Source organism: Triturus cristatus, chromosome 3_2, assembly GCF_964204655.1.
Source record: "Triturus cristatus chromosome 3_2, aTriCri1.1, whole genome shotgun sequence".
Lineage (NCBI taxonomy): Eukaryota > Metazoa > Chordata > Amphibia > Caudata > Salamandridae > Triturus > Triturus cristatus.
Genome location: NC_140584.1, coordinates 925,056,187 through 925,073,558, shown reverse-complemented (window position 1 = coordinate 925,073,558; position 17,372 = coordinate 925,056,187). Strand labels below are relative to the sequence as shown.

The 17,372-nt window shown below is 46.5% G+C and overlaps 1 protein-coding gene across 1 annotated transcript in view; it reads right to left on the bottom strand.

Moving 5' to 3' along the window:
* DHX40 (DEAH-box helicase 40) overlaps window positions 1-17,372 on the bottom strand; it is a 332,526-nt gene that overhangs the window by 240,502 nt on the left and 74,652 nt on the right. Inside the window, exon 6 of the mRNA XM_085649399.1 lies at window positions 1,262-1,328. Coding sequence (XP_085505525.1) covers window positions 1,262-1,328 — 67 coding nt within the window. The remainder of the gene's footprint in view (window positions 1-1,261; window positions 1,329-17,372) is intronic.

Genomic DNA, 17,372 nt, shown 5'->3' with positions numbered 1-17,372 from the left:
CCATAGAAACCAACATGTGTGGCAGCAGCTCCCCCTTTTACATGGTATTTTGCACAAAGAGGTTCGATTTCCAAAGCTGCCTTCTTCAAACTGGATTGGGGTCGGTTTCGGAGTCATGTGTCCTGGTCAGGCCATCTTTCGGACTAGCTTTTATCTTGAGTAATGCTCTTCAAAGCAGGACAGTCTCTAGATAGAGCACCCAGCACAGAGGTACAAAAGTGGTGAGCCTGCACCTGGCTTTTTGGGACCACTGCTGACACAGATCAGAAAGAGAGGCAGCGGTCTGCTCTTCTTCAAAGAAACCCTTTATCCCTGACAATAGATACTGCAGTCCTCACCCTTTACCCCTGCCATCCACAAAATGGCAGTAATGGGAAGACTGCTCAATAGCTATTTTTATCGGACAGGTCGTAACCAACTTCTAGGAGAAATCCTGTCTCCACTTTCTTCACTTCAGTGTCTGGTCTCCCAATCCACCGTCCCCAAACTCAGGAAAGTCAGCATCACATTTCTGCCAAATGGGAAAGCAACCTAACCTTCATCTTGTACATACGGCCAAGCCAGGTGCTTGCAAAATGGAACCCACAGTCTTTATCACTCTGGCTCATTCTGAGACACGTGCATCGTACCAACACACACATAGCTCAGTGGTTGGATTTCCAGGTTCACCGTGAGCAGTGGGACTTTCAGATTAATTGGCTGGTAGGCTTGCATTCACACAGTGCATGTGAAAGGGTCTGGTGACTAAAATCACTAGAAAACACTGAATGCTGCCCACCCACAGTGCTACATGTGTGAAACTAGGCTTTGCCATTATGGGGGCGGGGGGAGGCTCGTTTTGTGCGTCCAAAACCTTTTGTAGTCAGGGGCAGGTCTAGGCATTCACACACTAGGTTAGTGTGCGGTGAGGCTAAAAACCAGGATCACAGATTCTAACAGTTCTGGCGCACAGGCCTCTCGGACACAACTGTAAATCATACAGGGGGCACTCCCCTCACAACACTGATCACACCAAAGGTGACGAAGAGAGTAAGTATAGAGAAGACATTGCGCCAATGAGAATAATAGGAACTCCTGAAACCCTCTATAAACATAGTGTGATCTTATTTACAATTTGTATGGCCTCCTTTGGTGTACATGGAAACATAGGAGAAAGATGCGGACATCTGTTTTCACATTGGTTCTGAAGGTCTACAGTACATATTGCCAGATGTGCAATGCATAAATGAATCACTCTTCAGCAAAGAAAGTGAAGCCTTACCTGTCAGAAACACCAGTATGTCTCCAGCCAGCTTGCTTAGATGAATATCCATCACTACCTTCACGGTCTGAAATAAATAAAATCACTGTAAGCAAGGGTAAGAGTTTCTGTGCACTGACATCTGCCTTCCAATGGAAGGAGGAGTGGAAAGGAGCATCAACGCCAGGCACTAATACATCAACAAATGTAACTGGGAATAGGTATGAAGCTGAAGAGGTTCTCATTAAAATAAATGTAAAAAAGGTGTATATAATTCAAACATTCATCTTTTTGGCTTGTGTAGAAGCTAAAGTTGAGGTGGGATCACTGTTCCCGATAATGCGCGCGCCCGCGCGCGCGCACTTCTCTATCCCCGAGCGCGCAGTGCCATGTGTGCAGCGCGCACAGACGGCACTTCCCACGAGAGAATTCGCGCCGCCGCCGCTTTTAAAAGGCGCGCGGCGCGAAAACGAGCATTTCCATACTGAGGAGGACGGCGGCAGCGGAAGTGACCACTTTGCAGTTGAACACTGGGAGCGGAGGTAAGCTTAATGTGGCTTCTTAATTGCCCTGATTGCTGTATTCTTTGAGCAGTAGCGCGAGGCTGCGGGGAAGATTCTGTGCCCTTATTTAAGTATTCATGTTAATTGCAGCCCCTTCACGAGCTGCGATTAACATGAATACTTAAATAAAATCAATGCAATCTCCTTCCCCCCCCTCCCCCCCCCCCTCAACCGCAGCCTTGCTTTACTATCAGGACAATACAGCAAGTTTAAAACCACGGCGTGTGCTTTGTAGGGTAATCGGCCTGGTTTGCATACTTGCTGTATTGTTCTGATAGTAAAGCGAGGCTGCGGGCAGATTGAGGCTTTTATTTAAGTATACATGTTAATCGCAGCCCCCCCCCCGCACCAAAAAAGGGAAAGCTGCTTAATTAGCTATCTACGCCAGTTGTAATTTGCCTGGTGCTAGTGAATTAATGCAGCACACAAACTGAACTTTCTAGCTTTCCAAGATCCTTAATGGAGAATCTCACAGGTATTTGTACAAAACAAACTTCAGCAAAACTGATCGCCAGAGCTCTTCCACCCATGACATCGGTATCCACCAACATAGACTCCTATGTCACTGCTCATGCCTCTCTATTGTTCTCTCTCAGCGGGCACTCAGTGCCTTCCTTTCCTCACATGCCATTCTCCAACCCACTCACCCACCCAACACCCAGAACTTCACTTATCCACCAAGACACGCATAGGGCCTACCACAGACCCCAGCTGTCCATCGCAGCTGCCCCGCCATTAATAGAGGCTAACATCGCCTTCACCCATGCAGGCGGCACAAAGCTTGGCTGCACAGACCCCCGCCACATGCCCTTGGCAGGCAATATCACCACTTCCTGTGACCTCCATCAACGTGGGACACCACATAAAAATAATTAAGTGTCATCCCTATAATGTAAGGCCAGTAATGTAATTCTTCAGAGGCGCTTGAACAGCACCGCGCACACCACCACCAGCGTGGTTTCTTTGAGGAATGCGTGCATCTTTAGCGCGGGCCATCTAACCAGTGCATTCCAAACCATTACTTTTTTGCTGTTTTCAAAAATATTGGCGATCGTTTAACATGCAAGACTGCGAGTGGACCTGGCATGTAACCAGTCCTGGTCCATTAGCCAACGGCCAATATCCAGGCGTACACTTATAACAGGAAACGAAAACTACAGGCCCCAGAATGCACTGGTGCAAAATACCACAGGGTCGTTAAAAAACTAATATCGTTCCTTATAAAACACTTGCCAGGTGTATACATCGCTGCGCTAGCCCTTAAGGAAGCGCAGTTTGGTACAATAGCCCGTTCCCTAGTGAACTAAGCGGAAATGCAGCTGCGGTTATAAAACTATTAACGTGTTCACCACAAAGGAAGAAATGTTGCCTTGTATTCAAGGAAGAGTGGATGAAAGAAATTGTGGAGGGTGAGACACAGAAATCACGAAGCAAGGTTCGCGTGCAACTTGGGGAACTATTTCAATACAGTCCAGACGTGGGCTTGATTTGCAAAGCATGTGCTGAAGCCAAGATTGTTGGGGACTTTTCTACAGGGAAGAAATGGAGTGATGGCTGGAAACTGGATTTCCTGAAACGCCATCTAATTAGCCGGGTTCACGAGTCTGCCATGGTGATATTGAGAAACAGAAGTGCTGCTGCCAGGTTTGGTTTTGGAGTGCGGGCAATGCTGACGGAAACTGCCACTGACAAAGCAACAAGAATGGAAGTAGTTCAACGACAAAGATCCCTGCCTGAGGAGATAAAGATTCTCATCAACAATGTGTTGCTGGCAGTCAAGATGAATACTTCAATGTTATCTGTACAAGACATCCATGACCACCTAGCTTTGTATGTGAAGATACCAGACAGCTGGAGGAACAAGAACTTTGCCTTTGAGTTCCTTGAGGCCATCAATAGCGTGATACACTGTGAAGCTATGGCAGAACTTCGTAAAGCTTTGTATCACACATTGATAATTGATGAGAGCACAGATATTTCTGTTTCAAAAATGCTCCTTCTCTACTTCAAGTTCCGACCTGTAACCTCAACAGAGCACAAAACACTGTTTGGGGGCATAGTGAAGCTGACAAGTTGTAATGCTGAGGCTATCACTACTGCTGTGAAGGAATTCTACACTGCCAATGAACTGGATCTCATGAAAATGGTCATGTTCACATCCGATGGTGCGTCTGTGATGTTGGGTAAAAATAATGGTGTTGCTACTCGCCTTAAACAATCTATTCCCCATCTAGTTGAGCAGCATTGTGTCGCTCATCGAGAAGATTTGGGAGTTGATGATGCCTGGAAGAGGGTTCCAATGATTAAAGAGATGGAGACATTATTGAGGACTGTCTACACTGTGTTCTCCAGATCTCCTGCAAGGAAGTCCAAGCTGGATGAAATGGCATTGTGAAGTGGTCTCTTTTCGACCATTGAATGAAGTCCAGTGGCTTTCAAGGCATTTTGCAGTTGGTGCACTAATTCGGAATTACGAGGCTGTTCTTAAGTACTTTGAGCATGAGAAAGTTGAAGAGAATGATCCAGTTGCTAAATATTGTTACAAAAAGCTATCTGACTCAAACTACCATATTTCCCTTGCAGTACTTAATGACATTCTGAGTGAATTTGCATCTTTGTGCAAACTGTTCCCAAAAAGTTCTTTGACTACTGTTGAAGCTGTACAGTATGCAAGAGCAAAGATTGGCCAAATTAAGGAACAGTATTTGGGGAACACTGTCGTTTGCAGCAGCAATGTAAGAGATATGATGGCGTTGTACAAGGAAAGGCAAGAGTTTGACAGTCGGCCTATTTTGTCTTTTGTTTCCCTTCTTTGTGAGCACATGCAAAAAAGGTTCCCTGAGGATGAACTGAAAGAATGGGCAAGTTTTGAAATCCAAGCAATATCAACACAATCGCATTTTGATTTTGGGACTGAGAATATACAAAGACTTGTTGAAAAGTATAAAAATGTCTTGGTCCTGGGTGATTGTGAAACACCAGCAGATGTTGTTCGACAATACAGAGACTATAAATATGTGGTGGCAGAACATGTAAAGGGTGGTTTATTTACAACATTTCAAGACATGGTGAATTTCACAGTACGCAATGCTGCTCAGTATAGTGTGGTGTCTCAGCTTGTTGATGTCTGCGCAACATTCCAAGCATCTAGTGCAGATTGTGAACGAGGATTCAGCCTCATGAATACCATCAAGAGTAAATTGAGGAATAGACTAGAGCAGAAGCATTTGGATATGCTGATGAGGACAAAGGCCTACCTCCTGAATGGGAAAGTTGACCTTGATAAAGTTTATCAGCGCACTGGAAAAATGTCAAGGATCGCCGTGAGAAGCAACCGTGTCACCCATCTAGTGATGCCACTTGACTTGTCTGAACGTCCCTCTCCCACAGTCCATGTTTGCCTGGATGTCAGTTTTACAAACTATTTCTGGCGGGATAGCCCAACTTAACTCAGTAGCTTTCACATCAAATTGTAAATGTTATGTAATTTTGTAACTTATTGTGTATATGTGATATTGTATAGGCTCTCAACATTTCCCCACCCAATGAACAGTTCTCCAGTTAAGAATATTTAGTAAAATCTTATGATGGTACCACCTTTTGGAGTGTTGTGCTTTTCTAAACCTTAAGTGTACTTGCCTGTGTAACCAATTCATGTCATGGCGTCTTTATCCAATTTGCAAACCGGCCCTAAGACCCTTAACGTGGAGCTGTATGTGTGAAAATGCACCATTTTTTCACTTTTTTAAGTAAACGTTTGGAGTGATATTTGGCGCTGCACGCGCGCGTGGTCTGGTTCCTGGCTTTCTTCTGTGCCTAAATGTTCTGCAAGGGCACGAGGGCTAATGTCGGCAGGTGATGCTGTCATGGCAGCCCCTGCACCTTTAGAGACACAAGTGAACAGTAGGAACCACAACGTGTTGTGTTCTGCTGGTTGTAATTAGAAAGTGTGCCTATTTAGAGGGGCTACCGTTTCCTGCTCAGCATAATATGATCAATTACCTTCACAGGAAGTCTTTATCCCAAAATGAAACTGTCTAATTGAGAACTGAGCCTGTGCCACTTGAATCATACTTTAAAGTACAAAATCCGGTCATCTCAAAGTAGTCTTTCATAGGTAAGAAACCAGAGTGGATCATTAGCATTCACTTATTACTACACATCCTTCTTCTTACTACTTATTTATTTAGAAGTTTTATAATGCACTGTGCAGAAGGAGCAGTGTCCAATGCAGAAGAAGCAGTGTCCAATCTGGAAAAGGAGCGACGTGGGAAGAGCATGGCCCATGCGGAAGGGCGGCACCCAAAGCTGATGTTCACCGATAGTGTCTTCTTAAGAGTCTTGAGACCCATCAAGTTGGACTAGCTCCGTTTTCAGGAGTCTCCTGCAGCACATGTGGTTGAGCTCTGATGTGGGGGGGGGGGGGGGGGGGTGCTGGGGGGGAGGGGTGAGGATATTCCAGAGTCTTGAGTTTGGTGCTCTCACGGGTCTGCCTCAGAGTTTCACCTGTCTGAATGATCATTGCTGAAACAAGTTAACAGTTGAGTCAAGGTTTCTGTCTAAGATGTGGCATTAAGGGAGGATTTACAATTATGGTACAAAATGTGATATGAAGATGGTCTGCCATCAGGGCATTTTCCTGGGGGCCAAGCAAAGAGGTAATTGACGTTTAGTATGTGCATAAAAAGTAAATAACATGAAAAACAAAACTGGAATAGCAACAGAAAACATCTCGGACAGACAGAAAGTATGACTTTATTTGAAATGGAAATTAAATGAATTGAGAAAGCTAGAATAACGATTGAATTACATATGATGAACAGAATAACAATGTCCTTCCAAACTGTGTACTTAGGAGCCGGAAAGTCACGATTAATGCAGTTTTTCATTTTGATTCAATTGCTTTGGACTTATTTGGATGCTACGGATATATCACAAATGCCTCCAAGGAAAACATTCCACCATGGTAGGTCTTACAAGCAAGGAGATAAAGCCACATTTGTAGGGTGGCTATAAGGTATTCAGTGCTGTCTAATGAGGTGTAACTTTTGCGCACTGCACAAGCTCTCCTTAACTACAATAACCTGAACATGACAAACAGGGCGGAAAAGCACTATGTCCTCACATTTACATACTTCTAAACACCAAAGATTTCTGCCATTGGCAAATGTCTTTCCATCAGGCATTCTTCTAATAACATGGTACACCACATTTGTGGATGGGCTTGCAAATGGCAGCGGAATTTGGGTATACCAGTTGCTTATGGACTTTTTTTGGTTTAGACCCTGGGTTCTACAGGCACCGAACCAATATCCAGTTCACGAAAACTAGAGATCCAGGTAAATTGACTTGACTGAGGTAAATATTGCATATATCTGGCTAGTTTCTGTTCCATAGAATACCATGCACATATCACACTATGGCTTAAAAAAACACATTTTGTTTTAAAATTAAGGTGAGGACTGGATGCAGTATTTGTGCTCTGAAAAATAGGGGCCCAGGGGATTCCAGGGATGTATGGCTTGCATAGATCCCATCCAGATTTCTTACCTGCAATTTCCTGCAAACATCAAACTACAGAAGAAAACACAATTCCCACATATTAAGGTGCTTAAAAACACTGGAATGTAAAGTCATGCCATTTTGTGTTCCCACACATGTGGTTAGGCCTAGTGGCGAGATAGGAAGGGGCAAAAACCATAAACATGCAGCATGAATTTCAGAATGATAAGTGTCCTGAATCCTCTGTGCAATCTGGGTATGAAATTGCAGGATCAATATAACTGCAAGACACTGTATTCCTCTGGGTAACTAGTTTACAGAAATGTTTAGGGTTAGTAGGGTTCCCTGGGAGCCACCAAATCCTAGCCCAAATACTAAAACCGTGGCCTATTGTAAAGGTTTAATTTTTCCCCTTATCTGTTGGGTGATTACCCAGCTATACAAATTAAAATAAGATAAAAGTATGTCAACGGCAGATTCTTCTCCTAGACCTGGTCTTTCACTCTCTTCAGAAAAGGTTCCACCCCAAGTCCAGACTCTACTTGTCTTAGATTGTCTTGGTCAGCCTCCATGACACACGAGAACAGTTTTCAGCACGTGGGTTAAAGGGAAAACACAATGTATGTCCTTATAAACTTTTGATAAATTTTACAGCATCTAAGATCTGTTACAGCTAACATCCTGTACCCAATATGCTGTCATATCATGAACATTTTAACACAAACTCAGTTTTTCCTCTCCCACTCCCTCCCAGTGCAACTGAAGTGTGATAACATCGTATATTTATTTACTTTAAAGACTAGACATAGGTGCATGATAAGGTGGCATCGCTTAATACAGACAACATTCTTCCCAGTTTTACAGTCCGACACCTGGGTGGAAGTCAAGGCATCTTTACATATTAATGCAGACCAGTGAACATGTCGTACAGTACCATTTATCATTCAATTACATTTCCACAGTTCACGGTTTCCCTTCCCTCATGCAAATCCTGGAGTATTTGCCTCCACCATCCTTTAGTTTCTCATCCTCTCTAATATGTTTCATTCTGACCTACTCTGCCACTGCCCATTCTGAGACAACCCACAGCCACTCCCAGTAGCTTGGCGGGCGCGCATTGAGCCGTTTGATAGCAATTCACCTCTTTGCAAGCAATAGCCCCAACATTAAGAATTTACGGCCAAGTTTCTTTTTACCATTGACGGGAAGAAGGCCCAGCAACAACTCCTGAGGGGTACCATCAAACTCCCAACCAGCGGCTCTCTTTAAAGTCATCAATACCACTGTCCAAAAGGGTGCTATGTCTACACAATGCCATCCCATATGTAAAAAGTCGGCCACGGGTGTTCCACAACGTGGACACCCATTTTATCTCATAGGGTAGATAGCATGTAAGGTCTTTGGAGTAAGGTACAGTTGATACATGTTGATATACTGTATGAGTTCAAAACGGGTGTTAGAGCGAACTGCACGCGCTCCCTCATGCACCCTACCCCAGTCATGTGGCGTTATGTCGACACATAATCCGTCCTCCCATCTGGCATGTGCTTTCAGGGTGATCTCCCGGGAATCCTCCAGAATCTCCCTGTATAAATGTGTGATCAGTCTCCTGCCCCCAATCATATCCAAGAGTCTGTTCACGGTCTGTGAGGGTGCAGGTTCCTCTGGGAAACTAGGACAGAGCTTGCGCACCATGGCCAACATCTTGCTATACTACAAATACTGTCCTGTACCCAGGGCAAATAAATCTTCTGCATCCTCCCGGGTGATAAACTGGCCCCCAGGTATAGATCGCCCAGTACATTGCATCCTCCATCTTTCCATTTTCTCATAGACATAGTGTTCTCTATGTCCGCGAAGGGATTGAGTGCCCATATTGGCATATCTCTTGCGAATGGAGCCATGCGAAGGACTTACGTAACCACCTGCTCCCATATACAGCTCATCTGTCTAACCAAGTGAGGGTAATTGTCCGGAATTCTTGCCCCACACATGAGGAGCTCTGGGTGGCCTCTGGAGCCACCCAGTCCCTTCAGCAGTCTCATCTCCCAATTATCCTCCTCATCAAACCAATGGACCGCATGTTGGCGGTGTGCTGCTATATAATAGTACTCAAGATTAGGGAGTTCAATGCCCCTCTTTCCCAAGTTTGCCACAGAATGCCTAATCCAATTCTCTTTTGCTTAGTGGACCATAATAGAGGATTCTGTCCAGCTCTCGAAAGTACCGTCGGAGGATCTCGTATAGCACAACTTATAAGATATATAGGTAACAAGGCAGTACCACCATCTTGACCAGGCCATATTTCCCATCAGGGATAGGGGGAGGTGTTTCCAGAGTTCAACTGACGGTGCAGACTAGTTAGCACCCTCTCTATGTTCAAATCCAAGAATTTCGACTACGTTATAGCGATCCTAATACCTAGGTAGCGCACACCCCCTAAGAACACCACGGCCACGCCAGCCATGGGAGTAGCACGGGGTCTGCGCCCGCCAGCATCCCAAGTGGCATGAGCTACGATTTCTGGGCAATCATTGAAAGGCCGGAGACCGACGCAAATTCCGATAGTGCCACCTGCAGGACCGGCAATGCTTTGGTCAGTGCCAGCAGGTACACCAGGGTGTCATCCGCATTAAGTGAAATAATGTGCACAGTTTCTCACCTTAAGCCCCCTGCAATCCCGCCAGCGGTTCAATTGCTATTGAGAATAATAACAGCAACAGTCGACAACCCTGTCTCGTACCACGGCACAACAGAAAATAATCCGAGACAAGGCCACCAGTGCGCACCCTGCCGGTTGGGGCTGTGTACAATAGCTTAAGCTACATGATAAACTTAGTCCCCAAGCCCATTTTCTCCATGTCCTGACAGATATAACCCCACAAAACTGAATCAAAGGCCTGTACTATATCAAGGAACACTGGTGCACACGGACCGCCTCGCAGTTCAGGGGCTTGGAGGACATGAAACAGTCTACGTAAATTAAACATGGTGCTCCTTTTAGGGAGGAATCCGCATTGAACATCATGTATGAGTGCGGGCAAGTAGGGAAGCACTTGGGACGCCAATAGGCCGCTCAATATTTTGGTATCAACATTTAACATTGAGAGAGGCCTGTAAGACTTCACTTCTTCTAAGGCCTTACCCGCTTTGGGCACCATTACCACTAATGCCTCACGTATAGTGTCTGAGAGGCGCCCGGTCTGTATGCCTCCTCATACACCTCCAGTGAACTATCAGCAACCAGATCGGCATATTTATGATCAAATTGAGCAGGGAGGCCATCGCCCCCTGTGTTTTTGCCTGCTTTTGGTTCCTCGGTGAGGCAAAAATCTCTTCCCTATCAAGGTCCGCCTCAAGGGTGTCCCTATCCTACGGACACAGGCAGGGTAGATCCAACCATGTTAAAAAGTCCAGCCCATTATGGTCCATTCCCGTCATCCCTTCTGCATATACCCAAGCAAGATGTGAACGTAGCAATTAGTTTATAGCTGCTTGTGATGTTACTAATGTGCCTATTGGGTCTCCCAACGTCAAGATGGGTTCTCGGTTATCTTGTTGTCTTACTAGTTTCGCGAGTAGCGCTCCAGGTTTTATCCTCTTCAACGTGGAGTCTCTGTCTTTGGGCCATGTAAGTGTATTTTCCAGTCTGCACCAGTCATCAAGGACAAGGCCCCGCAATCGGCTCCATTCTTCTAGCCGTAGGGGTTATGTTGGGAGAGTCTGTGCAACTTCAAATAGTTTAGCTTCGTCCCAGTTCAAATCACATGGCAACTGTTGACGCACCTCGTATTCGTACATATTCCCCTAAGCACCACTTTCAAGGCTTCACAGTCATAATCCTGCCTGCTAGAGCTTCCCCAGGTTTCTTGAAAATAATCAATCATCAAGGGTCTCGGATCGTGGCCCGGAACGGCGGATCCGTCAGTGCCTCTGCCCGCAGGCACCATAATGGCACCGCCGGTCGGGGTCGTCCAGGGAGAGCAACAGAGGTGAGTGGTCAGAAATATACGTCACCTCACGGGTTAGGACCACAAGGCCTGAGATAAAAAGGCAGTAATCTAGTCTATGGTATGTACCCACTGCCGGCGTGTAGAAGGAAAATGTTGTAGAGTTCGGGTGTCTTTCCTGCCACATATCCAATAGCCCAATGTCCAGCATCCGTGTCTGTAACGTCATGTGGAGTTTCATATGTGCCCTAGGAGGTTCGCCCTCTAATGTTGCATCGAGCACACACTTACAGTCGCCAGTGAGCAGAAGGTCATTAGCTAAATATGGGGCCAGTGCCATTGCCACCTCACTAAAAAACTGGATTGTCCACATTCAGCGCATTAACAGAAACAAGGCATAAATCTCATCCAACCAACACCCCAGACAGGATCACAAACTGGCCATCCAGTGTCTACTGCATGGACCCTATGCAGGAACGGCACCTCAGAAGCCACTCAGATCAAGGTTCCTCATGCAAACCCCGAATATGATACTGCAAACAGTTGCCCCATCCATCTTTTATGCAGGGCAGGGAAACAGTACCCCCAGACTTGTGTCTCTTGTAAAAAAAGCGATCAACACATGATAACTCCTAAGATACGCATATACTCTCCGACGTTTTTCTGATTGGGCAAGTCCCCTGGCATTCCATGTCTGGAATTTAAACGTCGTTTCAGCCATCCCAACACATCTGCAAAGTCAAGCCAGCCAGAGCACCAGGCTCCACCCCATCACATCGTCTTTCATTAATCTACCGGAGTTGACACCTATCTCACCATACAAATACAAAAAATAGAAACCAAAACACCCCCCACCCAATGGGCAGTACCGCAAACCCATCCCGCCTTACAAGGAGCAACACTAAAACCTGCAGGTGCCACCACATACAAAACTTTGTGCTCATAAATAACTCAAGCCGAAGCTTAAAATAACTACTGTGCAATGCTAGGGATCAGTGCACCGCGACCGGCATAAAGAAAAGGAAAACGAAACTCCCCCTCCCGCTACCCTGCCACAAACAATGACCCCTGGTCCCGACATGTTGTGGTCGTGCATCTCGACACCTCCTTATCCGAATTTCTTTTCCCATTAGGTCAACCCACTGTACTGGGAAAGGCGTGCAAACAGTGGGATTGGGAGACATCAGGCATAGGTCTAGAGGGCCATCTCCTCGTCAGTCCCTCAGTATTAAAAGGTAGGTCAGACGTCCCCACTAGTAGATACAGCCCCTCCAGTTTCAAGGAAATGGATGTCGGGATGAAAGCATGATGCAGTCTTCGTACTTACCCCTGAAGAAGGGCTTGTTAAGCCCGAAATGCATTGGGTTGAAATAAAGAACACTGCTTTGGACGAATCAGGAGTTTTTATCGTGTTCTTGATAGAGGTCTGGATGGGCACATCTTGAGCATTGGAAGCTTTGAAAAAGCATGACCCCTTACATGTGGATTAAACAAGAGCATATAAAATAATTGGAATAAAGCGCTGAGTAAATGGAGTAAAATGAATGATTTTATTGGAGCATTATTGTAAACCTACTATTTGGCTGTGCGACTGGGTCTTGGGTGAAATGTCGCTCCTCCAGTGGGGTTTCCACAGAGGATCTCAGCCTCACGATTGCCCACCATCGCAACTGCCCCCCAACCCCACCCAGGCACCGCACACAGAGAGCAAATTATGAGCAGCCATTATCTGTACTGTCTGTGCCGTACTCAGGAGCACTCCATCTGTCCAGTTGAGGTATGTGCGGTGCCAGCAGGGCATCCGCTTCGTGGCGCGTTTCATCACAGTAAACCTCTATTCGTCCTTGTTGGACTTGGGAGTTAGTTTCTGTGTTTCTCCCGGCTCGCTCTGCTGTCAGGAAGATTTAAGCTTTGGAGTTTGTGTTGCTGGCCTTTCTTAGGCTTGAGACGAGGGCCCTGGCAGTGTGTCCCCCCACTCCGAGGCCTCAGCCGCTGAGTGGAAGAAGTGCACCTTTCCCCGGCAAACCACTCGGAGCTTTGCAAGAAACATCAGACTGTAGTGCAAATTAAGGTAACGGAGGGTCACCTTACCTGCCTACAATGTTCGCCCCTGATCCTGGAGTGTAGTCTGGGAACACGGACGCCGTGTGTCCCTCAAAATTCAGCGGGCCGTTCACACCCACTGCTGCAGTATTGCGTCTCTATTTCTGTAATTGAACAGCTGGGCGATAATGGCCCTCGGTGGCGCACCCTGGCGGGGAGGCTGCGCCTGCGCCCTATGAGCCTGTTCCACTGTGAAGAATTTGGATAGTGCTGTGGGCGCATAATCCTACTCAGCCAGTCCTTGAGTAACAGTTCAGCTGACTGTCCTTTGGCCCTCTCGGAAAATCCCACAAAATGAAGATCGTTTCTCCGCGAACAGCCTTCCGCGACCTCCACTTGGTCCTCCAGGCGGACAGTTGGTTTTTGAAGGGAGGGTACTGTCTCACTGAGGCTCACCACCTCAGATTGCAGGTCCACCACAGCACCTTCCGCAGTAGTGACACGGTCTTCATCCCAACCCCCCACCCCCGTAGGTTCACTCGCAGCAGAGTGACATTCATAGCCAGTTCTGTCCATATGGTCAGATAACGTGGGCTCCTGTGCTTGGACATCCACGGGTGATTGTGCTGCAGGTCTGGTGTGGGCCTCATCAGCACCTCCCGTCAGCAGGACAGCCTGGGTGTAATTGTCTATTTTGTTAGATTGTGTCGTCCTGGCTGCTTTGTCTTTTACCATAGTAGTGATATCTCTGGACGCTCTCGTCGCCAGCCGCAGGTATGACTCTGCTAATGTGCACCCGGGTTTGTACTCTCAGCACAACCGCTCAGTAGTGCACTCCAGTGGGGACAGGTATATGGCTGTAATGAGGAACCTGCACAGACCGAAACAGTTCAGTCTCTCCTCCAGTCCAAACAGATCCAGCACATAGGCTCAGGGGCAGCTGGCACAGCATGCTGGAGGAAAGGGGGGTGTGCAGGGGGAGGGAGGGGCACGGGCTGCTTTTAAATAAATAAATAATTAAATCATACTTACCTTGCCGCAGCCGCCGGGTCCTGCAATTTTTCTCTTGCTCGCCTGTGTCCAACTTCAGGTCGGAACAGAGAGCAGGCAGCCAGGCTCCCACCGCTAAGCCAATCACAACGCTCCAATGGAGAGTTGTGATTAGTCTGAGTGCTGTGACACAGCGCTCAGCCAGGGGCTGGAGGGGTGGGCATGTTCTCCATGCAGGCTGTAATGCAGACTGTATGGAGAACAGGGAAGTGCCCATGACTATTTTGGGCATCCGGAGAGGGCCGACCAAACAGTCATTGCACACAAGGGTGTTCTACCACTCCTCTCTTGCAGCTCCACCCCACCCCCTCACGCACTGCTGCAGCAGAAGAACTAAGTAAAATGATGATAACATTTGTTATTATCATTTTATTTTTTCCTTTCTTCGCTGCTCCTGGCAGAGGGGCGACACTCCTCCGCCTTAGCGGAGGAGCTGCCACTGCAAAGGCTTATGGCGGCCAGCAGCTGGGAGGGGGGGAATGTCAACACACAGGTCCAAGATGTTGTATCTTCGTGAGCATTTGGGGGCTCCCCAGCTATGCCTTACTTCCAGGGGATTCCTACAGGTATTAAGGGGCACACCAACATAAGCCCATAGGGTTCTTCCAGCATCCACCAACAGACAACAAGTCCAGGGACGATTTACAACAGTCACTTTCAGGCCAGGGCACTGTCTGCTTGGTCTCAGTGGCCCTCTCAGGCAGCTAAGCTCCTCAGCCCATGGAACAGGCCACAAACCGATCTCGTGCACCTCTGGCCTCCGCTGCCGCATAAGGTTCAGAGCAGTATCTGGTCAGTCATGGGCCATCTCTGCGACCAAGCAGCCACCACCAGCCCGCAGCCCATGATCTAAGGGGCCCCCTGTAGTCCGCACCTGCAGCCCAGGTCTCGGCTTCTCACCTTCCCATCCTCAGGCCGCTCTGTCCTTCAGAGTGCCCGTTTATGCATCCCACATGGGAGGCCGCTCTACAGACGTGTGCCCTCTAGCACTGTACCAACAGGAGCGTCTCGCCTCACAGTTCTCTGGGGGTGGGTAGCAGTCTTCCGTCTGCCCCACATCGCCGCCGCCTTTTCACCACTATTAGTAAGGCTGCCCCTGTCCAGAGGTTCGCCGATGCCAGTGGGCAACCTTTCACAGCCGCCAACTGCTGCAGTCAGCCTCAAGGGGTCCTGGGTCCGGCTCCGCTGGGCAGGGGGCAGCCTGCTCGGCCACCGAATATCAGGGTGCTCAGGCTCCGCCACAGTGGTCAGACATCCCAGCAACCACCCGCATAGCTTCTCAGGCTACTCTCTGCGGGGCTCCATCATCTGGCCAGGCCGGGTGTAGGCCTCATCAGCAGACATGGCCCTGCATCACTCGCTGCAGTACTCAGAAGGCACAGCCGGGCCAGTCTCTGGGCTCACCGCACTTTCCTTAAGCCTTTGCGCACCACGGTGGGTTGTCTAAGCTGCCTATAAGTGCAGTGCACGGCAGGATAATGTTGCATTTATGGGGTTATTAGCGGAGCTCTCCTAAAACGCTAACGTCATCTTGGCCGATCAGGCGATGCCCCAGTTCTTAATGTCTTTGTCAGATTCCAGTACTGCTCTGAGTGCAAGCGATGGAAAGTTTAGTTTATAGTGACCACTCAATGGTGGATGATAATACCTCTAAAACGTGTGATGGTAACGGTCTCATAATTTTTAGCACTTTCCTTACTTTAGAATTAAAACTATCAGACTCGTTTGAAATAGGTGGATGAAAGACTCTAGTTAGCATAGCTTTCTAAGCAGGCCACTGGGTTGGTTTATGCTAATTAACAGTCCTCCTTTTAACTTCAAAAGAGAATTCCCCCCCCAGATGGTCACCCCATGCATTCTACGTCCTTGGGTGCATGAAGCCACGGTGTATGCAAAACAGAGCTAAACCAAAATACCTCTTTTTACTGGACCTGGAAAGTGACGGTGGAGATGCCAAATCACCAGGTTTGTCTTTAGGTGACAAATGCCCAATGTATCACTCCCAATAGAACCATTATCTTTCCAGCCCAGCCTTCAAAGCACGTAACTCAAACCTAGCAGGCTAGAGGCTCAGATGCAGCCTAATTCATGAAGGACGATTTTAGGCCACTTGAGCTGTTCTATTAAAACCCAGTTAATGGATTATAAAAAGACTCTCTTGGAGAAAACAACTCATTCAGACATCACATACTCCACTATCTTCACATTCACACATTTCTTAATATAAAACTAGGAGGTAACCCAAAAGACAATTATAACAATCTGTTTAATAAAGCAATCAATAAAAAGCAGTCATAAAATTTATAAAATACACATTGCTTAAAAATGTTTTTAAAAAACAATCTCAATTCATCCTAAAATAGTGCACGACATGATCAAAGCATTGTTAAGAGAGACAATAATCAAGACATCCACATTTGTGTTTACAATTTTGTTAATTCGAAGGAATCAAAAATAAGCAAATGAAAAATATTTTAACACATATGCTCCATAGTTCCTCAAATTTAACAAAGCAAGTGGGGGTGTCGACGCGTTTCGGTGGAAAAATCTTGTGGGACCATCTTCTTCAGGCCAACAACAATACTAATACCCCTCTAAACGAAAAAGCAGTGTTCACCTGCATAAAAAACAGAACATATGTCAAAATAGAATCTTATCAGTTATGTAACAAAATTATATTTATCTAAATTAACAAAACTAATCACAAAAACATTGACCTAAGTAAATTCTATTTATATCTGGATCTAGGAGTCATAACTTATCATAAAAAAAACAAAAATTGCCATAAAATAAGTGTATTAATCAGAACGTAATTATCCAAAGGGTCCATCACAGAACCTAAAACCAACCTTCACTCATATAATCCATTGACAGCCACTCTACCACATTTAAAAACCCTTTTCAATCATGGCTAGATGCACTCATTTGTTTATATAGAGGTAAGGTATACCGTACATTCAAAGCGAGGGTGTTTGATAAAAAACCCTCACTGAGTATATACTCCCTAGCCTTGCCTCAAATATT